The sequence below is a fragment of the Phaethon lepturus genome, unplaced genomic scaffold (genome assembly GCF_000687285.1).
Source record: "Phaethon lepturus isolate BGI_N335 unplaced genomic scaffold, ASM68728v1 scaffold3092, whole genome shotgun sequence".
NCBI lineage: Eukaryota > Metazoa > Chordata > Aves > Phaethontiformes > Phaethontidae > Phaethon > Phaethon lepturus.
This window is the reverse complement of record NW_010523907.1, coordinates 1-26121: the sequence shown is the minus strand read 5'-3', so window position 1 is coordinate 26121 and position 26121 is coordinate 1. Positions and strand designations below refer to the sequence as shown.

The window sequence follows — 26121 nt, the reverse complement described above, 5'->3', positions numbered from 1 at the left end:
GTTCAGTTTCTCACACAATAAAAGAATCACTCAGTTACCTTTTCAGTGGACTATACTCTACCATCAAAGAAAAACTGAAAAACAATAACATAGCATCATCATCATGCAAAATACCCTTGGAAACCAACGTTTAAATATCACAAAGACATTTTTTATTCACAAGCATTTTTTTTTGAACCTTTGAAGGATTCGACTAGCTTTATATATAACTGCATTGTGAAAAGAAGGTGAATATTACATTGAAATTAACATTTTGCTGACAGAAGATGACACCAAGTTTAAGATGAGAATCATTTTTTAGTTAAACTCTCAAGCACCTTTATATTTTTAAAAAACTTCCTTTAAAAGAACAATTTTCAACGTACCAAAACTTATCTGGCTACATGATTCATTTCAGAAGAATAAACCACTCATCATAAAGCATTTCAATCATGTTGAACTTCTGATGAAGACTAGTCAATATTTTCATTTTACTCAACTAGTTTGGACAAAACTGATGTTCAAAGCAGCCATCATGGTGCTAGTAATGTATATTGGGGAGTACGTTTTTAGTTTTTTCTTTTTTTTTTTTTAAATAACTATTCATGTAAAAGAATATAGATCTTCAAGATGTCCAAAGCTTAAAAGAAATGAAAATCATACACATAAGCTATTGTCAGGGGAGCCCTTTTACATGAAGTCATCAAGATTACAACAACAAACAAATGAAAAAAAAAAAATCTTAGTTTCCCCAATGGAGCACGTACAGAATTCTGTTTGGGTGGCATAGATGATGCAGCATTCACACACTTTTAAGGATCCGACACTCCAGCATGCAGCCACCGTGAGCGCCTTTATGAGTCTCACAACGAGTGATAACCAGACACGAGCACTGTTGTTCTGCTGCTGTCTGAATAGCTGACCCTTTCTAAAATGAAGCTGAGGCTATCGTTTTGGCTGGGTCTTGATTAAGTTATGCAGGTTTTGTTTAGCAAGGTCATAACTGGCAGTGTCTGCTGCCAGATAACAGCCAAAGCAGGACCAGCTGAATTCCTACCATAGACCACAGTGATGGACTCAGACCAGAGACACCACCACAGTCGGCTGAATCCTCCTGTTGACAAGAAAAGAAGAAATCATTTAACATTAATTACAATTAAATTTCCTGAGAAGTAATCTACATTTTAGACCTCAATATTTTGAACTATCCTTGAGGCATCTTTGTGGTCGTACGTACTTTATTTTGCCGAAAATAACAGCAAAATAATTCCTGGAAGTCTGTTAGTGTCATTACTACATTAACTATAAGCATGGGAAGATTAACTACTTCCACGGCTTACTGCAGCCACTCATGAACTAGGTGGGATACTTACACAATCAAACAAGAAATGCGATGTGATATACCTGAGGGCCCCAGTAAACCACATCTATATTCCTTAAAATTACATCAATTTGGAGATGTTGAGTATCACTTCATTGCAAGGAAAGATGGCAGAACAGATAACTTTTCAAGATAAGAAAACAAATACCAGAATATGTTCATGTCCATTTCATCAACATGATCACACATTAAAATGAATATGCTCTGCAGCTGGAGATATGATCAAAGGGGATGAAAATCCTTTCTCTGATGCTGTATTCAAGTGGAGAACAAAATTTTCTGTGAGCTTTTTGTACGTTTGATGCAGTCTGTAGAGAAGACCCTCCAGTTTGAGGGCTCTCTCTGGGCTGCACCACTCTGTCACACATTAGGAGACCTAACGATTCATTATGCCACACAGCAATCACACCTCTTTTCCTCACCTCTTTTCCCCATTCCTCTTTACCTGTTGCTGTTATTTGGTCCCACTTGCCTATAATGCACAATGTCTTTCACATTATGGACTTATTCATTAGCCTGTCTGAAATACATTTGACACTTGTTCAGGACTCTCTAACATCTTTACCCCTTCTTGTTTCTCAGGACTCACACAATCTATGGTTAGCTGCCTAAAACACCAGGACAATGTTTCAGCCATCCCCTGCACTGCTCTGTCCGCTGATTCTGAGATTCATGGGTAGTTCTGAAGGCTGACAATATTTGGTCTCCCTCTTGTCTTCACTGTATTCTGTACCCATAGTATAAAAAGACACTTTCCATTTTCCAAGAGAACCCAAGCTTCCAAGGACAAGACAACAAAGTAGGTGGGAAGGGACTTTGGCATATTAGGAAGTGGAGAAACTTCTGGAACAGGAGGAACGCGTGGAGGGAAGGACAGACTGCACCTTAACAGTAACAGAGCCCGGCTGCTGGCACAGAAATGAGAACATTTTAGAACAGAAAGATGAGGAAAGGCAACAAGCACGGAACAGGTCCTGGTTCAGACTGACATGCCCCCGAAGCAGATGTAACTAATATACAGCGTGCCTCAGAAAAGGCTGGGGGAGGGGGATAGAAAGTACAAACAGAACAAATAATGAGGGGCCATTAAAACACCTTTAATTTAATAGTACATCCTTGAGAAACACTGTCAAGTGCTTCTGCACCAATGCTAGGAAGATAAAATTAAGATGAGCGAAAGAAGACAAGTCATCAATGAACCATCCCAAAATAATACACGTATAAGAAACCTGATGAAAGGAGAATAACCAGTAGGACAGAGCATTGTCAGGCAACCAACTTTGTAAGAATGGAGGCGTAGGACATACAGCAGAAGGGTAGTATGTAAAGGATAATACACACTGTAATATAATAAAATTACTACAGGAAAGGGAAAGTGTGATGGATTCTCTGTGGGTAAGAAATTTCAGAGTCTAATAATAAAAATTTAATACTAGGATTGCAGTGCTTACTACCTGATCAAGGTGACAATATCAATCATGCAATGTTATGTGAGGTTAGAGGAGCCACGTATAGACTGGATCGGTGCCTTATCAAAAAGAGATGTAGAGATCATATTTTTTGGTATGATAAATGACTGCCTTTTGGAACAAACAGTCTTTGAATCTTTAGTGGTGCACAAAGCCCTCTTCAAAATTATTAGTAGAAACCTGTTCTGTATAGCTCTAGTATATCTCTAGTAGCTCCATAGGCCACACTGCAACAGGACTTCGCATTACTGTGTAAGAAATCAGGCCAAATAAATCCAAAACAAAAGATACCAATCTCACGAAAGGGAACTATGTGAAACTTACCAAAACCAGTTAAAAAAGCCCAACCCCAAACCCGAGAAAACAGAACCCCCCCCCCCCCAAAACAACAATTAACAAACAAAGAAAAAACAGAAAGCAGGAAAAAAACTAGAAGCATCTCAAAAAGTCAGTCCCTCAGAAGGATCCAGAAGAATGTTTAGAAATATTGCATTATATATCCAGGTAAAATTATATATCCACAGTTAGAACAACTAACCCCCCACTACCCCCCACCCTGAAACACCCAGTCCCAAATGAAAAAACAGCACCCCCAAAAAAACCAAAAATAGACCCCACAAAACCAAACAAACCTAAAACACCAAAGAAACACCCCTGCATGAATCAGTAGGGAAATTAAGTATGCTGTCATAGGGAAAAGGTCAGTATTTAAGAAATCAAGTTTGCACAAATGGGCAAGGACAGGAAAGCACATAAAAATGGCAGAGTAGAAATAAACAGGAAATTAGGAGGGTTGGTAAAGGATTTTTTATGACCTTCCCGCAAAATATGCTGAAAACAATAGCAGAAAGTTTTGAATCAAGCAAAAGCACAAAGCCAAATATGGAGTTAGGGCAACTGCTTGATAACAGAGGTGTAAAGAGGGAATTTGGGGATTACTGGACATAGCAGAGGACTTCAACGAGTTCTTTGTGTCAGTTTAAAGCAGTGAAGACTTTAATGAGTCCCATCACACACAATGCATTCTTTAAAGCAGAGAGGCCAGAGGAACCAAATCAGTTTGGAATAAATATATGGAAAATCAGATAAAGCAGACAAATTAGGTTCAATAAGTCATCAGGATGATAGCATTCACCAACAGTCTCCTTCAGAAACTTGGATTAAAGAAAGAACAAAATCAACAAAAAGCAGAATTCAAGTTTAAAAAAAAAGAAGGAAAAAAAATTCACTCTGTCCTAAGGCAAATAGGTCACGTTAGCTACTGCTCATTATCTATAGTAGCCATTTCCAGACAAGTCTCTGCCATCTGTTAGCTTTATAATTTAGTTCCATAATTTTGGCTTAGGTTTTTTTTTTCAGTTGATTGCAGATTACAAGTTCAACATTCCTAAGGCTTCCGGTCAACAAGTAAGTCATAAGTGAACCAGATTTGGAGTAGGATGCTGAGATTTGAAGATGCACTGAACTTTCTGGTTTATTTAGCTTGGCTCCGTCAGTTTTTGCATCTGCATTGTGTCTTGTCATGTAGCTTTATTTCTATTCAAAGGACCTAAAAATAACCCTGTTGCTTCTTCCTCACAGTGAGTACCATCAGAAACAGAATTATCAGTAAAGGTTTCCTCTCACACGAATTCAATGAACAGTACTCAGTGTTACCTCTTGGTATTTAAGATTCTTATCACTGAAATTACTTCAAAGAGTCATCTTTGAAGAAATAGTCTAAAGCAAAGAACAAGGTTTAAAATTTTCCAACAGAGGGGAGACGTCTGGAGAGAAAGCAAGAAGTAAATTGAAGGCCTTAGACAAAATTGTGCATAATAAGAAGGGGAAAAGATCATTACCATGAAAATGTCATCTAGTATGGATACAGAGTAGAAGGACCTCCACATGTGAATTATACAGTACTCAGCTTTCATGTCACCTCTGCATTAGACCAAATATTGGGTAAATTATGTTGAAATAATCCTACCGCTGAAAAAAACCTGTTCTGTTGACCATTTCTGTTTGCTTTTTGAGATATTGTTTAAAACTACATCATAATTTATGGGCACTGCTTTTACATTCAACAATTAAAATACGTAATATTCCTATTGGATTGAAAAGAAATACTTTAATTTTTCCCTAAGATTACACAGAGCAGTTTTCACAGACTTCACGACAATGTAGTATGTCTTGGAAGCCTCACGCAGGAGAGGCACCTTCTCATTATCAATGACAGTGTTAAACTGTACTAGACAAAAGTATACAAGGTTTACACACATATTTCGAGGTTGGTGAGATTTTAACCTCATATTGATCAAAGTGACATTGAATTTCTGAGGTTTGTAGACCAATTTACAGTGGTAAACCAGCAGTTCTGCCAAGAACAATTTCTAAATAGTCTCTCTGGCATCAGTTATTCTTTTGTGTCCTAAGCCAAGACAAAAATAGTAGTGGCAAGGAAGGTACAGTAAACCCTATCTAAATTACTTTTTCCTCTCCAGCATTGCACATTATAATTTTCTTGTGTGCTTTAACTTTTTTTGAAAATTACAAAAAACGTAAAAAAGCAAAAAAGAGGAGAAAGTCTGATAATATGATGATTTACATAAATTCAAAAAAATCAACAGTTTTATGGAAATGAGTGGAATCCCATCATTAATTTGGAACCAGATGAGCAAAACATCGGTTTTGAATGGTCTTCAAAATGTCTTTTTTGAAAATACTTCCCCTATTCTTGAGCTTTAAGAAACTTTTCAACTGTTTCCTATAAATGTTTTTTCTGAGATTTCTTATAAAATTTCTTATAATAAATTACACAGCATCATTTTATCTTATCTGTACCTTATCTTATTTTTACCTCTGCTAGTGCAATTAGACACTGAACTATTTTTAAGCAGTTTCACTGAAATTTTCCAGCCCATTACATTAGTCACTACTACATTAGTCACACAGAAACCTTGAATAAACAAGAGGTCAGTTGTGGGTGTCCTCTCCTTGTTGTCTTCAAAATAATATACTGCATGCTATTTCTTCTTGAAGAAAGAAAGAATTGGAAAAGAAATTGGAAAGAATCCTCTTTATCCAGTTTCATTTCAACAGACGTGTATCAGAAATTTCTGGCATTAATGTCACATGTCAAATTTCCTTGTGTGCTTGAGGTAAAGGAGCGTCAAATCTAAATGTCATCTCCTTCATGTCATGGCTTACTATGATATCTCTAGAGAGGGTTATTTTACAACATCACACACTGTGAAAATTATTCACCACTTGCAGAATGGAAATGAATGCTTTTATAAAACCATATATTCATTGCTAAGTATCAAACCCACATATTGCTATATATCAACATTTCCTTGAAGGCAATGCCAGTCCAGAATTTTAAAGACACACATGGAAATATAAATACATATATACACACACACACACACACACATACATGTCTAAGTCTACATACATATTTCTTACTCCTTTAGAAGTACACTGTAACTAATGGACTAGAACTTTGTCTTGAAACCTTTATCATTTATCAGGACCCATTGTGCTACAATGACTTAAAAAAAGCATAAAACAACAATATCTGCCAAAGAGCTTCTGATCTGCCCTTTGATATCACCTGGTTACCTCAAATTTATACCTTTTATAAGCATATCTTTTAAATGCTTCATATTGCATGGAGAACACCTTTGCTTTTGCTCAAGAGTAATTTCAAATTCCAGTGCATGGTCTTTCATAAATTTTATGTTATCATCCTTTGCCTGGACTACCACACAAAGCTGTCAAAGCTGTACAGCTATACACACACAGACTGGGGACACAGCCGTGGGCTGCTAATCACCCCCAAAGCTCCCACTGCCATCCCTGGGAGCTGACAGAAATAAGACATTCCTAGAAGGAGCTAAAAACTTGTAGAGTTCTCCTTATTCTCAGGCATGGCAAACAAAAAAAGTGTACATGTGCAACGTGAAAGCAAGTTATTCAAGGGGGTGATAAAGATTATTTTGTTATCTTTGATTAAAAAAAAAAAAGCTGTTGTTATTGAACCTGATCAGCTGGTTTATAGCTGTGTTGGCTTCAGCGATTTTAATAAAATTACACATATCAATGTCCAGTGAGAACCCGTTTCCCAAATCACAAAGTTATTAAAAAAAGGATGAATGAACAAAATTATCTTTAGAACTTTCTGCTGTCAAAAGTCTATCAGTTAAAATTATATTCTGTGAGTTTCCCAGTATTTTGCTTTGCCTTCTTGAGCAGAAAGAACAATTTTGGACATGAAGAATTCCACTCAAGGTGAGTCTCTGTTGCTTTACGTACATTGGACAGTAGCTTTTTAATTAAAATAAGGTTACTTGCAGAGCAAATTGCATGAGTAAGGACATGAGATGTTAATCTCATAGATTTAATGTGAAATACCACTAGCTTGGGGGAAGGGACTTTCACCCTTCCTTACAACCTTCAGCCATGTCTGTGCAAGTTCCTGGGTTTGCTAGAAATTAGATCATTTAAATTCAGAATAGGAAACCAAAATTACTCAAAAACATCTGTTAAACAGAACTTTAAGCTTTTTTTCACTGATGTTCAAGTGATATTAATTGAACCCCAAGTATAAAGAGAGTATAAATTACTGAAAATTTGAGTGCTCTAAATTGATACAATTTTTAATATTTTACTACACTAACTGAAAAATTACTGCTAAGGTTCCATTTCTGCCTCTCAGTTGGCTTTACTTTGATAGATATGTTAGTATCTCCCTCTAGTGGTTTTCTGAGCAACAATATTGATCAGAAACCCCTGCAGTGTACAAGGTCCTGAATTTTATTCTCATTAGATCAGCAGTTCTTTTGTGTACATGTCACTAGCACAGCAGTGCACACTCTCACACCATTAAATGCAACACTGGCTAAAATGCCCAGGCTTTCGTTATGAACCCCAGAGTCTGCACTAGGTCAACATGCAGAACTTCATATATCCACATATTTCATTAGAAGAAAAAACCCACCTTCTGCTGTAATTAGACAGTGAATATGTTTAGGTTGCAAAAAAATTAAAAGGTAAAAGTACGATTTTATTCAATTCATAGTTTAACCAAATTGATGCACACTATTTCCTTCAGTCTTTAACATTCGTGTTAAAGTGAATGCGGTGAAAATCCCTTACTCTTCTCAGTAGCAACACTCCCCTTATTCTTAGACAGAGCACTCCTCTTTCTGTCCCAAGGTACAGCTTTATTTTCACAGGTAATACAGTCTCTTTTAGTTACTTTGTTTTAATCACCTTTGTTTGTCTTTGTGCAGAAAACTTTCTTCTTCTGTTTCATTTTAACAGGGACAAGGGAAAATGTTTTGAAGTCCATGACACTGACTGAGTTGGTACAAGTGCAGTCTCAAAGAGTTGACCAGACAAACCCAACAGGTTCCCGTGTCTTTGTATTTGCTGTGGGACAGGCCCTTGTATTCTGAATTTCTGATTTATAAGGCTCCAGAGAGGGTTTTTTCATATTTAATTTCCCTTAGTATTGCAATAGTAACTTGCTCCAGATTGTTGCTTTTGGGACTCGTTTCATTCTATTTCCTTTTGTATGCTTAGTAAGTAAAAAAGTCTGCTATTTTTTTAAGCCAAGAACGAAACAAAAAATTAGAGAAAGTAACTGACCATCCACACCACATGAAAACTTGCAGAAAAATGAAGATAGGAGCGGACGTCATGGTAGAGGCACGACTCGTTGTGCATATAGGCTGATCCTATTAATAACAGGCAAAGTAGCAAGTAGAGGAAAGGAAAGAAAACACAGAAAAAAAGACATACAAGATGAGATATCATGCAGTTGCTGGCAGTTAGCAGAGTTAATGTGAAAGCATCCACCCAAGAGCAAGAGATTCACAGCAAATTTTGCAAATAAACTTAACCAAAACAATCCACTATTACAAAACACATGACTTACACACTGATTAGCACATCAAGCTAGTGAGCAAGAGTTGTACTTTCACACACAATTGTGTCAGGAGGATTTGGAATATTTACAATGGCGAAATAGCTTTTGGATAGTTTTTAACTTTGCTTAACCTTTGTTGGCCAGTAAGAAGACTTCCTTCTTAAAGTACAGTTTGGTTACTAGAAAAATGCATTGAATAACAACTGTCTGGACATTTTTAACACTACCAACATCTCAGTAATTGTGCTTCATAAAAGAAAAGCAGAGAATATATAGCTGTTTCATACCAAGATCAAAACTTGGTATACAGCAGTTATAGCCAACTAACTGCACTAGTTTTGGACAACCTTTCTTTTGCAGAATGGGATGAGGCATTACAAAAACTTCTCTTTTTTTTTTATATAATGGCAGGTACTTCCCTGTTCAGTACTTTTTGTCTTGAAGTTTATTCTGAACAATTTGAATTCAACGTATTCCCTTTCATACTATATTTTGAAACATAAGACAGAGACTATACTCAAAATAAATTATGTATGTGGCACAGTTTTAATTTTTCTCCTTCAAAACTGTAATATATACAATACAGGGAGTACTAAACAGCATAGTTTTACTGATTTCAGTAAAGCACTGTTAAGAATGTGACCTAAGATCAGTACACATTTGCAGGATTTCTAAGAGGAACTACATCCTAAACCAGATAACCAGTTTTTAATCATTTAACAACACCTTAAATAATATTTGAAAGCACTAATATAAAAATATTACTTCTAAGCCAGGATTATCACCTATTTGTGAAAGCCATAGAAGAACTGAATTTCCCAGCACTGTACAGAGACCATCAGTTTTCTGCTTGTTGATGTTTTTTTTTAGTGAGAATCATGTGTGAAAGCGCAATGGTTATAGGAGAAGCAGATAAGAAAGCAGCTGTTAATTTTATGTCAATCATGGTATTCTCGAAATAGAGTGGCTACGGTCTAGAGTGAACAGTATGTTTAGTGACAGATATGTTACCAGGCGCCAAGGTACATTTAAACATAGTTTTCACTGCTCTTCTAAAACAGCTCTACAATTGTTTTTGAAGACAGTCCTAAAGTTTTACAAATTCAATTTTACCTGTTTGGCTTCATCAAAACAGACATCAGGACCCTTTCTGTATCTAGGTTGTTTGACCATCTCACAAGGATTTGGCCCTTCATCTGTTTCTCTGGTTAAGGAGCATGACTGGTTTTTTTGTGCGTCGTGCATTAGCAGGACTAACATTCTGTTTTTACTTTCATGGGAGAAGAGAAGTTTTATGTTAATTCAAATAGTATTGAAATAAACATCAATAGTCACTGTTCCTTGCTTAAATTAAAGAAAACCAAACCAGCCCATCAGATAAATCAAAATCAAATACCTCTTTTTTAACACTGCTTTAATCAAGAAAATAAACCTCCTGCATGACTTTTTAGAACCAATAATTCCAGAACCGTACACAGAATAAAAATTAAAATTAAGATTTTCTGTATAGCTTTTAGTACCATTGCATAAATATTACAGGAAATATTTGATAAAGTAGTAAGTTTTCAATGGTGCTGATTGGTTATAGCATATGTTACTACTGAGTTATTCTGCTAAAAGGAAGATACACAGTAAAAGAGAGGAAGCCTCTTTGGAAAAGTGTTGTTATATACAGGCTGAAGATTGCAGTGAAGGCCTATAAGAACAACCAGTTTTATTACGTGTACACCTATATTACCCCAAATATCATAGACAAGATCATCCCACTGTAGGGTTTGACAGTAAATGACAGAAAACCTACTCAGATCTCATTAGCGTTTCAGTGATGATGGGAGCCAGAGAAAATGCTGCCTAAACCAACAGCAAAACAGCAGGATAGAAATGGGAGCAGTGACACGCTATTAATTAGCTAACTGTAAATGTGAAGTAATGCTTTAGCTTACGCCTCTGAAATCTGTGATTGCTGATATTTAAGTGTAAACACTATACTTCACATTTGCCGCAGGCTCACAAGGGACACAAGTCATTGCAGCATACTTGAAAGGCACGGATATGGTAAACTGCAAAACTGTCTTCAGTGGAAACCCGTTTATATTACCATTCAGTATGTTAAGCTTTTTTTATGCCACTGTTGGTAGTACACATATTAAAGCTAAGCTAGAGTGTTTTAAAAAAATTGAGCACTAAAACTTTACTTAGTAGCTCTAACTTATACTTGAAGTAAGCCTATTCATGCACTCCTGTGGAGTAGCACGGCAGCTTCGTTGCAACGAGTGGAGATGCCCAATGGACGAGAAGGCAAGAGGACGGGGAATTTAGTTCTACAGATCTACATCTGTCTTCATTCAGATGTTCTCAGGCTCACCTCCCCTTTCCTCTGCCGGGGCCCAGCTGAAAGGGAAGTTGAAACGTAGAAATGTTCTAAAAGCCCATGTGCACAAGCAGAGCTGTACCAGCCAGAAGGAAGCAGAGTCTAATAATGACCATCTGAATAGCACCCAAAGGTCATTCTGCCTGCTTGTGTGATGTTATGCTACATCTGCATCTCACAATGTACCTTAGTTAGAGAACAGAGAGTATAGCTTAGTAACGCATAGCTGGAACAAACATGAAATAGTTCATTTAGCCAATATAAGCCCACCCAGCTGCTCTGGCTGCCATTTGAGGTCGTTTACTGCTTTCTAGAAGGTTGGGGCCCCACAAGGAAATGCAAGTAACGTGCCCACTTCCATCAAACGTGCTTCATTTTCTATAGCAAATGCTGTCTATAAATTCAGACAGTGGCAACAGTTAATCAAACTGTCATGGCCTGGAGCCAATTAGAATATTAGGTTGTGTTTACATACTTCTGTGATGACATGGATATTGCTTCCACTCCAATGTAACTTCCTTTTCAGCCCAAGCGTAGATGGAATTCCAGTTTTATTAATGTGGCAGTGAACGTGTTGCTTGTGCCAAAGAAACACAATCATCTTTACCACCATCTGCTTTTCTTTCAGGAATGGGAGAGGTTGTCTCAGCTAACTTCCTGACATAGACAAAGGTATTACTAATTGTTTTCCACATTCTGTCATAGTAATCCAAATTATGATTTGATTTGCCATCTCTGGCATGCTATCCTCAAGCATATATAGCAGAAAAGAACTGAGGTGAATTTCTCCTGGCCTAGAGTAAATGTGTGTTTTTTTTATTGTGTTTCCATCACCACCACCTAAATGTATCCACTGGAGTGAACAGGCTTGGGGCATAGAGATCAACATGAAGGTGGTTGTAAATTAGAAGAACCTTTCACAAGTTTTTAATTTTAGTGCATGTGTTGCAAGGACTCTGCTTGGCATGTATGCCATCCTATGTCTCCAGACAGCTCTGAAAAAATTCTATGTTAGCAGCTGGATAAACTCTAGCTTTCGGTGGTTAAAGCAATTTCCACAAGGAGTAAACAGTTCTCATTGGCACTGAGCACATGCTGAAGTGCCTCCATCACTTTGCCTCAGTGTAGCAGGCATCAGGACAGTATCCTAGTATTTCATGATCAAACACTTTTATCTTGGCATTGCCCTTTTTTGTTATTTCTCTAGACAGATACACCCTTGTCTTTTCTAAAGACTGAACAAACCCGGGACTCTCAGGCTCCCCTTGCTCCAGCTGCCAACCACCTTGGTGGCCTTTCACTGGACTTCCTCCAGTATGTCAGTGTGGTACTGGTGAGCCTCAAACTGTACACAGCGCTCCAGATGTGATCTCACCAGTGCTGAAACGATGACGCACATCAATTCTCCCAACCTGCTGGCTACACTCTTGCTAACATAGCCCAGGATGTGAGTGGCCCTCTTTATTGCAAGGCACAGTGACAACTGATGTTAAACTTCTTGTCCATCACGATCCTCAAGTCCTTTTCTGCGTAGCTGTTTCTAGTCACTCAGCCCCTGGCCTGTCCAGATGCATGTCATTATTCTGTCCTGGATCCAAGACTTTGCATCTGCCTTTTAAAAACTTCATTAAGTTCCTGTGAGCCCATTTCTGTTTACGTCCTCACAAATAACAGCTTTGCTCTCTATCCCAGAGACTGCTGCCTCAGATCAGTTGTGATACCGTCCACAAATATCTGCTGCTTCAAGTACTCCAATGGTAAGCATGCTACTAATATGTACATAAACAGGCCATTTTTTACCAAATATATTCCAGTATATCATAGCCAAAAATCAATCCACACTAATAAATAATGTGATTTTAAAGGATACCCGGCTTCTCTGCTTGCATCAGTGGCTTTGGGTCACAGGAGCGGCACAGCAGTTGGCTGTCACTAATAATGAATACTAGATTGGTGTTTGAAATCTTCTCTGCATGATAAAGTCTGGAAAAAAAGCCAGCAAAAACCTATGTTTAAATGAAGCAAGGAAATCCGTATTTGAGAAGGACACACAGTATTGGAATAAAAAGTAATCCAACTTCACAGATTCAGTCTGCCTGCTACTGTTTATCTTTTCCATTAATGAACAGCCAAGAAACATTTATAAAACATTTTGTAATCTTTTTGACATTTCCATAGTTCCACCTTTCAGCTAGACTTATTACCGGAAAAAATGGAAAAGAGCATAGAATGACTTTAATTGAGTTAACAGCTAGCACTGTATCACTACAGCAGTAGCTGTACTGAGAAATAAAATCAGTTCAGCATCAACTCTTCCTCTAAAAACACTGAGAAAACCCTCAACCACAAAAACAAACAAACAAAACCCCAACACATAAACTTGTCTGTAAGAAGGGAAAGAAAGAGGTTTAGGGTATGTATGCTGTGTATCGTGTATTAGTGCTTTCCACAACTACCTGAAAGGAAATTGTAGTGAGGTGGGTGTTGGTCTCTTCTCTCATGTAACTAGTGATAGGACAAGAGGAAATGGCCTCAAGCTGCGCCAGGGGAGGTTTAGACTAGGTATTAGGAAAAATCTCTTTACTGAGAGATTGGTCAAACATTGGAACAGGCTGCCCGTGGAAGTGGTGGAGTCACCATCACTGGAGGCGTTAAAAACACGTGTAGACATGGCACTTCGGGATGTGGTTTAGTGGGCGTGGCGGTGTTGTGTTGACATTTGGACTTGATGATCTTAGAGGTCTTTTCCAACCTTAATGTTTCTATGATTCTATGAAGTTCTTCTAGGAAGAGCTGCTCTCAATCCCTTCATCCCTCAACCTGTACTGATACAGGGGGTTGCCCCAACCCAGGTGCAGGACCCTGCACTTTAGCATGTTGAAGCTCATGAGGTTCATGCAGGCCCATTCCTTGAGCTTTTCCAGATCCTGAATATCCACATATATATATGTCCTGGTTTTGTCTGGGATACAGATAATTTTCTTCCTAATAGCTGGTATAGTGCTGTGTTTTGGTTTTAGTATGACAATAAAGTTGATAACACACTGATGCTTTAGTTGTTGCTAAGTAGTGCTTATACTCAGTCAAGGACTTTTCAGCTTCCCATGCTCTGCCAGTGAGGAGGTGCACAAGGAGCTGGGAGGGGACGGAGTCAGGACAGCCGACCCAGACTGGCCAAAGAGATATTGCCTACCATAAAACGTCATGGTCAGTATATAAACTGGGGGGAGTTGGCAGAGGCATGGTGACCATGGCTTGGGCACTGGCTGGGCATTGGCCAGTGGGTAGTGAGCAATTGTGTTGTGCATCACTTATTTTGTATATTCTTTTATCATCGTCATCATTATTATTATTTCTTCCCTTGCTGCCCTATTAAACTGTTTTTGTCTCAACCCATGAGTTTTACCCTTTTTTTTTTATATTCTCCTCCCCATCCCACCACGTGGAGGGGCAGGAATGAGTGAGCAGCTGTGTGATGCTTAGTTGCCAGCTGGGGTTAAACCAGAACTGTCCGTTTTGGCACCCAATGTGGGACCTCTTCAGCATGTGCAACCTCCTTCTCTGGTGGTATTCCAAAATCTTTGCCTTCTGGCCAGTCCATGATCACTTCCAAAATTCCTGGGGTGCCAGGAGGAGCTGTGCTTCAGTACCAACCACTTCTGAAGGAGCTCAAAGCCCTTCATATGCTGCCAATATCTCTGTGCCTGTCAACAGGGGTGGGAGTAGCTTGCTCACCCTTTAACAGCCCCGTATGGCCAGTGCAAAAGTCTAATGGTGAGTGGAGACTGACAGCAGACTATCGTGGCCTGAATGAAGTCACGCCGCCACTGAGCGCTGCCGTGCCGGACATGCTAGAACTTCAATATGAACTGGAGTCAAAGGCAGCCAAGTGGTATGGAAAACGCATACTAGCAACATGGAGGAAGAAGTATGGAAGTGGGAAAAAATGGCTGGGTGATTTCACTGTATTCACCACTGTCCTCCGTCTTTCCTGGCTTGAAATACTGTCTTCAAGGCATTTGAAATATGACTGTTAATTTTGATTTGTAAGACATTTTCAGAAACTCCTAATGCATGCAAACTTTCAACCCAGGAGGCTTTTGTATGAAACACTGAATTAGGTCCAAGTTGCTATGTTTCTGAAGTATCCAATTTTTTTTTAACATAACATTAAACATCATCTTGAATAGGCACATGGAGGCTGAAGAGTAATTCTTTTAATCAAGAAAGAAAACAGCATGGTTTGCTTAATAAGACCCACAGCTCTTAAATCATGAGCACTAATGACTAGAAGGTAAATTTGAAGATAATTTACATAATCTTCTTGACCGTCATCTACATAACCAGATTAAAGAAAATCATCTCCTTTTGAATTCTGCAGAACGCCTTTAGTTTCATATAATAAATTAAAAGAAAACAAATTGTAACAGAGATAGAAATACAATTTTCATGGACCATATACAGAATATAAAACAAAAATTTGACTAAAATATTTTTATAATTCTTTAATTATTATGATTGAAATTAATTCTAAACTAATATAAAAATAATGCAATTTATCATTTTACTGTCTATATATTTCTCTGTCTTGCTTATGTAACTTCAGTGTAATTAATCAAAAAAATATTTTTTGTTCTTATAATAGTGTCATTATCTTTTGTGAAATAAGTGAATATCCAAAAGTTATTATTTATATTGAAGAAAATTTACCTGGAGCAGTTTATACAGTCTACAATCCCACCAAACGATTTATCGTCGTTTTCAAAGAAATACTGAGTTTGCTCAGTGATACAACTTGTTTTAGGCAGGGTGGCACTGAAATCATCATCTTCCATATCAGCTGACAGAGAGAAGAACATGAATAAATATACAATGACATTTTTAAGTCCCAGACACAATGGGGAGATCCAAATATGGCCCCCAGCCTAGATTCTTACCTTCTACTTCACTCAAAGTTGACTCTTTAACATTCTCTGGACTTACCTGCCTCAAGGAAACGTGGAAAAGTCAAGCTCAAAAACAGCTGCTGTAAGATAGACCTGAACACAGAAAGACAACATATATTTGTTAAAGGCTTTTTGCGATCTTTGCGGTTTACTGGACCCTTCAAAACTACTCAAGTAAGAGTAATTAACAGAATCATCATGGCTAATTATGCTTTTGCCTGTTACTAAAGTTGTGTTTCTTTAAACCTTACAGTTTGACTGTGGCTTGCTTTTCACACTTTCTCCCAGGTCTTATTTCACACAGATCTTTTATTCTACTGTTGAGATTTGCTACCATTTTTGCCTATAACTCACATAATGGAAATGTTATCAGGCCATCCACGTCCTCCTCATGGCCTCCTTTTATACCTCTGCAGGAGGTGGAAGAGGCATGTTGGTGTTCCTCTAAACACTTCAGCCAGCCAGAACTCCTTTGGAACACACTCAGGGTAAATGCTCCTGAATTAGATACTTTACACTGATTAAGGCACATTAAATTGCTGAGAAGGAGACTAATACTGGAATATTACAAGTATATTATAAAAATTATTACTGTAGAGGTTGACTTTTAAAATCACCTCTTTTCTTCTTCTTGAGGTAAGGAATATAGTTTTCTCTAGATGTTACCTAAATACTTAGGCTTAAAGATCTCCATTTATTTCAAATTATTTTTCTTCACTCATGATCATATTTTTCCTATTTTATTTACTTGAAGCAAGTACTGGTTTACTACATACATGTCCCTCTTCTCTACCAAACTGTCAACACAGGAATTGCAACAATTAGGTTCCTTGATTCCCTGCTTAAACCTTACTAAGTTGTAGTTTCCTGTCATCATGTTTTAAGTTTGCTTCTACCTACAAATATGACCTGATCTGTCCTCATCTCATTGTGTTCCATCACCCGTTCTGCTGAGAAAAGGGACTGTATAACTTTATTCAACCTGCAAGATTTTTCCTTCTTACTATTCAGCATGATCCATGTGTAAAATAACTGAATCTGCCTGTCACCTTTCCAGTGGAGGCATTGCCCGAAGGAGCTCTGGATTCACTTCCACAGCTTTGTGCCTTGAAACGTCAGATGAACAGTGCACCGACTGTCATGGATGAGAGTGACCTGATGCCATTCAACAGTGATGCAATTCGCTGACAGAAAATAGTAACCCTTTGTAAGGGCCTACCACAGAATTTACAAGGACCTAAGTGAAAAAGGCAGCCTTGGAAAACTGTAAAACCTTCTGAGTTAAAAGAGCATGAAGGAGATACGATACATACTCTCTTAACTAAATGCTGACGTATCCCATATAAATTTTGAAAATTATCACTCACATTTTTATCCCACATTGTTGCCTGAAACACTATAGTTTTCTTTAATAACCTGGTTTATCTTATTTCCCTGAATTTGCTTTTTCCAGGTGCCTCACTGAATCCATTTTTGGTCAGCCCTTTTCACTCTGCTTGCTTAATGGCCTTCTCTGCCTGCTTCTGACCTAGATTCCATTAAAAACACATCCATAGAAAATACTTTCATGTGGTGCTTTCAAGTTAAACATCACACAAAATAAACCTCAGGTCTAAATGGAGTCCAGACCAGTGAGTCTGATTTGGACACTGATAAACTGAAGTTTCTCTGTTTGAGAAAAGCTCAAGTTTCTCTTCTGGATTATTGCCCATCTCCAGTTTTTGAGGTTTGCTGTCCAAGAAAACCGAGATATTTGTTGTTGCTGTTAACAAAATGTAACCAACAATAAAAAACAACATAGATTCTTCATAGTGCTATCTGTGAGAAAATTTCTATATGTTTGTTCAGCTGCTATGTATTTTAACTCTTAGCTTCATAAAGTAGGTAATTTATTCCAGCTTGATAATTATTATAAAAGATAAGCATTATGAAACTTTAGAAAAAGGAACAGTCTCCAAGGGTGCAATTCACCTCAATGCGAGAGTATCACATCAGTCCCAATTACATATCCCAGTTTGGTGCTGGGGTAACTGGCCGACAGGGGTATCTATCTACATGGCTCTGAAATAGGTAAAAGTACTTTTATGGCTATTATTACTAATGCACAAACCAAAGTCAAAAGACAAGAAAGTTCCTAAATGGATACTTAGTTTTAAAATGTACCCAGTATTGTGACTGCAAAAGATAAACCTAATTACTGGTGCAATGCTGCCTGCCTCAAGGTCAATCCCAAAACTCTGCAACTGTTCAAATGTACCAGCTTTTCCCCTTGCCTATAGAAAATGCTAGGACAATGACTATAGAATTATCCAACATGCTTTATATACATTTTCTTCCTTGAAATGGTTCAGTAGTGTTTTTCACATTCCATTTCAAAGAACCAACTAATAATTATCATGAGAACCTTTAGGTGAACTGAGCCATCAGATAACATACTGGTTACCCTACAGTCTGAAGCAAGATTACTTTACATTTCGTAATAGAGTAGCTTTGTGTGTTTTTGTGAAACGATTCACTGAAAAGCAAACACTGATTTTCTTAAGACTTCTTGCTAGAAAAGGGGAAAGGCGATCTTCTGAAATAGGGAACCAAGTGATCAATAACTCTAAATGTAATAATTTCATCTGAACCTTCACAAGTGCCAATCAGATTTAGACCATTAATCCCAATTCTGCTTCCTGAAGCTGATTTTGTGGAGTCAGAACACACAATCACAAAACCTGACAAGAGTACTTTTGAACTCAACTGTTGACAGAACAATGAATTTTCCAAGGAGTTCAGAGACATAGCTAAGAATTTTCACCATAAGAAACTGCAGAAACAAAGGGTTCAGAGCAGTTTTATGGAGTGAAAAAAAAAACCCCAAAAACAACAGACTAATACAGTTTCAACCCATTCAATAATTCTAGTTTGGACATACAGATTTCCTACTTACCAAGCAGCTGCGGAAGCCCACCATCCTAGATGCAAAATATCTGTTATCGTAGGCTGGGAAATAAAAACAACAGAGATTGTATTAGTTGTACCTGCAGACTTTTAAGGGAATGTCAGCTGCACACAAGAGACTACTGACCACATAGGCAGAACGAAGTCCAGCTCCTTGCTTTGGTTCTTCTTCAGGATCGCAGACTGATTGATAGTCATACGACTTGTTAAAGGCATACAGGGACATGTTAATCAGGTTTCGCATCAGGCCAGGGTCGATTTCACCGAAGAATCTTCCAATCTGATGAGGGTGAATATACAGAGATAAGTTAAAACATTTTTCTCATAAAAAAGTGAAGACTTCTGATTCCACCGCCCCCCCCCGCCTTTTTTCCTCTGCAAAACTCATCCAGTTGTGCTGCTGAGGTATTTATTTCTTTGTTTGACTACTGCTCTCCCAAAAGCTTGGTTGGAGAACTCCAGTTAGACAGTAATTGTTATATGCACTACCAATGAGACCGCCCTGCTTGGGGAAGAGCAAGAGGAATATGAGAAGGAAGGTGTGTGTATAACATACTACTTGCCCTCACCATCATAGGTTTGTCGGCAGCCTACCAGCCTAAGGGCAGAGAACAAAGAACACAACTTGGTAGAAGTATGGCATCTTGAACCATAAATAAGACTGTGAAAAAGACTAACAAAATAACTGGAAATTCTGATACGGCAAAAATTTTGTGATTTGGTAATGTTTTTCTTAGGGTAAGTTGGAAGTGAAGTGTTGTTTTTTTCTCTTAAATCTTCTACCTGTTTTTTTTCATTTTCTATCCTGAAAAATATACATACCTGTTGCGTATATTCATCCCGATTTGACATCAGAAGAAACCCACCATCGTCAAGGATAACACAGTCCACATGCTATTGTAAGAAAGTAAAATATGTTTTGCAGGAAGGATTTGTCAAGAGAACACTCTGTAAGAAACTGTTTTTTATTCAACACTTCAGAAGTATCTTCAAATCTATGTGGCTCAGGCTAAATCACAACCCCATAGCCAAGGGCCAATATTAAGCTATAATAAGTAGCATTATCAGTATCATAAAAGTTTGTACAGATCAAAGGCTTATTTGTGGCTTAATTTCATAAAAGTTGTTTTGTAAATTCTTATTTGCTCAATACTTTGTTAGCTCTAAGAGTGCTATATCCTTATTAAATCTGATTATAATTGAATCTCAACTCATAATAAGGGACTACAACTTCTCGTGTGCTTCAGCCATGCTTAAAGTCCTTTTCCATTTGCAGCTTTTAACGGTAAAAATCTTAAGGGCAGACTCTCAGCTTGCTAGTCATGATTATTTTCACTTGCCAAGGGTAGTGGGTTTCCTCCAGGTGTCAGGTGCAGGAATGGGAAGCCCACTGGTTCCCTACGCTTTGCACCTTGTAAAAGATCCTTGCAGTAAGAGATTGGAGAGATAGCAGTGAGGCCAAATAGATAACCTCCCAGAGTACCCTTTTTGCTGTAACTCTTGCATTTAATGATCTTCACACTCCACAAAAGAACTACAAAAGACCTGAGCAGAGAAAGCTTTTAAGCACATGGCAGAATCTGATACTGTGACAGCCCCTGAAGCTGTGCTCTCTGAGTGCTAGCAGAGCCATGGGATCCCCAAATCTGGGAGAACGGGGGAGAGGAGGATGACTAATGACTGTTGAAGGGCACATCACGTACTCTGGTGCTTTTCAGTTTGCATTTACCCTTCTCTAAGGTACTTCTAGTGTTCTTTTTCTCAGGTTTTGGTGTGGGTTTTTTTTAAGTTCTTCCCTTTCCTCAGGATTCACCTCTTGCTTTGAAAATTGCTGTTATACTTTTCTCACATTTTTCTTCACATCATTCCCTATTGCTCTATTTTTTCCTTCCCTCTAGTTCTCATAACCTCATTGCAAAGATTCTTGCAACAATCACTTCACCTGACTTTTATACACTCTTTTATTCCCTCCTAAATTTCACCTTTCTCAAGACACAAATGATCAAGTCCTGTTTTCTGTAAAATTAACCCTCAGTTAATAATCATTGTCTTAGATAAATGTAGAGACAATTAGTGAATTTTCATAATCTGACAGATATTAATGAACTGAACATATTCTTACCATACTGTTTCTCTCACAGCCACAGATTTCACTGTTGCACTAAAAAACAGAAGCACAGTAATCTTCACAAAAATGTTTCGAAAGAAACTGTATTTTGCAGTGATACTAATCAATGCAGACTAGAATAATTTTCAATTTCTGTATATTAATGTAAATTAATTTTGAGTCTATGCCATTTATCACAATATCTCTGTGAACTACCTGTATTCAGTACCTGTATTCATAACTCAAGTATGCTCAATATATTAAAGATAAATAGTTTGGAGGACTTCTCAGGATGTCAGTGTTGTGAGTATAAAGTAAAAGCAGAAGAACATGCACATTTGGGGTGTGGAAAGAAAGCCTAGAAAATACGCTGTCAAGTACCTTTTTTGATCATGAAAAGCTTCTTCAGTCTCAAAGCATGGGAATCCCATGTGAGGAAGGAAGCACAACATCTCCAGTTCGCTTTTATGGCTTTGATTAGTAACACGTTTTTCTCTTTTTCTTGCAATATGTGTATACACACACATATAACTGTCTCCTCGCATTTTGTCCCGAGCAAAACAACTACCAGATAATGCTGCAGTCTAATCTCAAATTATTTCTGAGATATTCCTCTTTCTTTCTCTTTTCTGGTTATGTATTTTTGTCCTTAACTGTTCTGACATTTAGGCAATGCATTTGCCTACCCATTGAGCAACAGATCTAATACCTACAACGGCCAGACACTATGATCGATTCCATTAATATACAACCAACCAAGCAATACTGCCTCATCCAATTGTTCCATAATTGTCTTATTTTTGTACCTCTCCTTTCCCAATGTACCTATAATTCCTTAGTTGTCCTTTCCATTTAACCTTTCCTCCTCCCCATTTACACCTAAGCATTAGATGTAAAGAATGAAAGGGTTAAGCACCTATTTCATTAATTTCTGTTAAAATGTTGGGATGTTGGTTGCAATATAAATTCTTACTGTTCACTGTTTACCCATCCTCCATATTAAAAAAATATATTCACCAATTCTTTTGCAGATTTGATTCACTGCTACAGCGTAATCTTAGTAGGGAGCCTACTGGCTGGAATATGTCATTTTTCTTTGTCTTTATCCATGTTCTATAATTATGAAAGCAAGACACGTACAAAATACAGCCTATTTCAACATAGATTTATTTTGTGCGTTCGAATGATTTAAATACCACAACTACTTGGCAACTATGCATCAGTGTGACTCTAGCACAAAGAGCCATTAGACCTATTTGCATCTGAAGCTTTGAGAAATGCAAATAAAGTTCAAAAAAGAGTTGGTCAGTTGCTTACCAGGCTCTTGATTGTGGTTTTTGTGAAATTTTCCATCCAGCTGGTTGCGTCAATTTTTATTCCAACAACTAACAAGAAATACATGAAAGTCTTTTTTAGTAAAATGAAAAAAAAAAAAAGAAAAAGGTAACTGTAGAATCCTTAAAAAAAAGGGAAAAATATAATAACATCTAAATTATTAAACTAGAAAAGGATGAAATATGAGTTTTGCTCGGTTGTCTGACCACCAACATCCTTCATGAGACTAATAAATTAAGCACTCTTACTCAAACACAACCAGATCTTTGGCTTGATTTCCACTAGCAAGATTAAAACAGTCTCAGAGAAAATAATGTTATATGAAGTGAAGTTCCTTTGAAATCTCAATTAAATTTCTAATTCACTGTTGAGAAACAACTGAAAACTAATGTATTTAGAGTTTCAGCACCACTCTCTCTTACCTGCTGGTTTCAGAAGTTTCCCATTAATCGTTATTTCCACAGCCTTGCTTACCATAATACCTGTTTCATAGCTATTGGCACCACTTTCTGAGAGTATAGAAGGGAAAAAAAAAAAGGTTAGGGTGATATAAAAGCCTCTTCCTCTGAAATGGAAACTAGTGAGTATTCAAATACCCAGAATGATTAAAAAAATTCCTTATTCAAAAGCACTGACCCAGTCGTACTACGCATTTATCACCTGTAGCAGCTCAGATCACTAATATCTGCATGCCTAAGAGGAATACTTTTGTTTACTTCTCTTCATTCACTTTTCGTACATGGTTTCACTGCTTCATAAAGTTACTGTAGCCTTTTTTTTTTTTCTTTTGCAAACAGAGCCATGAATAGCTTTACACATGTGAGTAGCTCTGTTAAAACTAGGATCAGAGCCAAAGATTTTATCCTGCTGTCGTCTGTGTATTTTTCGATGCAGGGTATACTGACACCACTCACTAACCAACAATTACTTCTCTGACAGACTTCAGCCTGTTTTCAACGCTGCTTAGTATGAAAAAGCAAGTTAAAAGTACATTCCCTGGAGCTCTTTGAGGAACAACAAAGGCCTCAGGGAATTCAGTTAATTACCTTGTTAATATTTTATCGAGAAAAGATACAATAAATAAGTATGAAATAACAGCAATAAAAGGTCCCATATGTTTAAGAGAGGAATATGTCATATGCAGTGGCATCTGCTTCTAGATGAGCTTGGCAAGGTTAATGCTGCTTGCATCAGTAATAATCACTTACTATTGTGCGTATGTAGATTTTAAATATCACAGTATTTCAGACAAACTGGTTTGGGTGAATATCGGCAATTTGAAATAGAATTCAAAAGGAAAGTCTAAATTAAGCAGCAGTGCAGCAGACAGAGCTGTGGACTCTGGACCCTTATAGCTGCTCCCCCAGGTTAGGTTTGGTGCTCAGGATCCATACAGAACTCAGCTCAAATAAGGCTTTTTTAGGTAGTGTTATTGTCCCCTAGCGCAATTTTATTTCACTTCCTTTTAAAATAATTCTACCAAAGCATCTCTGTAAAACAGTGTTTCAGTACAATAAATAAACACCAGTAGTCTGCATGTTTTCAGTTTTGGTAATTCTGAGCATACAGGGCCACCAGAGTCAATGACTTGAATAATGTCCCTTGTTTAGTGCCCTCGTAGCTACCTTTTCCTTAATAATGGGTGATGACCCAAGATTTTTTTCCTTATGAAGCAACCCAGTGGCATCCTTTTTCAGTGACCTCAACCGGTGTGGGAAACTTCCACCAGGTACACTTAGCTCTGACATTTCAAAACAGTCATGACTTACTGTTGTAGTATGGAGCTGTGAAAATATAGTTGTCATTATCTAAACTCCGTTTATAGAAGCTGACTTCATAAGTTTCAGCATTTTCCGACCAATCTTCTCCTGCCCTAATCACAAAAAAATAGTAATCAAAAAAGATAGTTAGAGTCTCATTAAAGCTGTGCTGCAGGTTTTTGTTTTTAACATTTCACAGTTGGAAATAATGAGAGATTCATTCATATAGTCCTCAGACTTTGTCAGCTTTCACTGGTTAACTGCCAGGTGTCATGATTAAAAAAAAATTCGGATAAAAAGAAAATAGCATTCTTGGAACAACATGGATCACATCTCATATTTTTTAGATATATTGAGACAAATACGCACAACAAAATATAAAAATATATATCTTTATAACACATGCTATCTCTTGAGAAATCATCCCAAAAGATTTTATATCATTAATAACACCAAAACAAAAACCAAAACAAACTGATTTTGAGAGTAAAATTTGTTGGTGTTCTCTCATTCTGAGGAAACACAGAATAACCTAGGAAAATAGATAAATTTGCCATCTACCAGTATATCTGTACTGGTGCCCTCACTATTCCCAGTCACTGATGGGGATGTTTATTTTATAACCATTTTCACATTCCCTTTTTGCCCTCTAGTAATGGTACATTTTTCTCTCTTGAAGTCCCTGGACCATTTGGTCTGCTCTTATTAGTGTAAAAAAAAAAAAGCTGCCTACTGCTTTACAGCGCTTGCAGCCTGCCAAACAAATGGGTGCTTCGGAGCGATTAGGGATTAGCAGGACCCTACTGTTACTGCAAGGGCACTGCTTTTACTGCTACTCTACACTGATTAGAAACTTGGATTACAAGGACCTGCTATGGAAATAATGCTGCAGATTGCTTTCAAGCAGAGATATAGGTAAAATCAAAGAAAAACAAGACATCTCATTCATTTCATAGCTATCAGTACAGATTAGACTGTAGGAGAAGTTGTTTTTCGTGTAAGAAATCCATTATTTAACATTCCACCCTTTTAGGTTTCAAACTTATCACATTATACTATTTTATAATAATCGTTACCTTTTTGGGAACACTCTAGTAATTCCACCATCTGTAACAACAAATTGTGCAACAACTCCGTCACTGTAAACAAAAATAAGGTTTAAGATGAAAACTGACTGAAATTCTCACATGTTTCTATATCAAGGGTTGCTATTTAAATGCATAACTGTGAATTAAATATCTACCCTGTGTAAACATTAACACATATATATATACACACAAACACACACACACATATATTATTTTAAAAAAGAATACTTACAGAGACAGTTTACTCCAGTAATTTTGGGCAAGTTCATTTGTAAATCCTGCATCCAGCAAAACTCTAATGACCATATCAGTATTACCTACAAAAAGAGTTAAGACAGTCATCTGAAGCCATATGACATGGAGTTTTGTTAAAAGGCTAAAATGAAATTCTGAGTTGTTAAGATGCTACAGACACAAAAAGTTGGCTAATTCTATTCGACATTCTGTCTAAATGCAAATTACATCAAGTAGTTACTGTTAAATAGACTTCTCTGAAACTGTTGGCTTCACTTAAGCTTTTTCTTCATTGTATCCTAAAAAAACTGTCCTTATGTCATAAGAATAAGGAAAGTGATATGGGTACAGGTCCCAGCTTTGCAAATGATGCATGTAAATTTGGAAATTCACCTATTTTTAAAGCATGTTTTTATTCAAATGCATTTTATCTCAGGTGATGTAATGAAACAACACTTAGTTATACTTACTCTTACATCCTACAAAAAATGGACATAATTCAACTACACTATAAATATATTAGAATCTTGTTAAATATGAGTTACAAGTTATAAATTATTAATTATTAAATATATAAATATAAATAAATAT

General features: G+C 37.2%; 1 protein-coding gene across 1 annotated transcript; it reads right to left on the bottom strand.

The window, feature by feature from the left end:
- Window positions 1–568: 568 nt before the first annotated feature.
- Window positions 569–25613, bottom strand: CACNA2D1 (calcium channel, voltage-dependent, alpha 2/delta subunit 1; the record flags this gene model as incomplete). The annotated part of the gene is made up of 14 exons (XM_010282243.1): window positions 569–1093; window positions 9857–9939; window positions 12985–13097; window positions 15825–15954; window positions 16098–16153; window positions 18996–19048; window positions 19134–19286; window positions 19829–19900; window positions 21129–21167; window positions 22431–22498; window positions 22871–22957; window positions 24218–24321; window positions 25285–25347; window positions 25529–25613. Coding segments are annotated over 14 exons (1223 nt in total), but the record flags the coding sequence as incomplete, so codon positions are not given.
- Window positions 25614–26121: the final 508 nt, after the last annotated feature.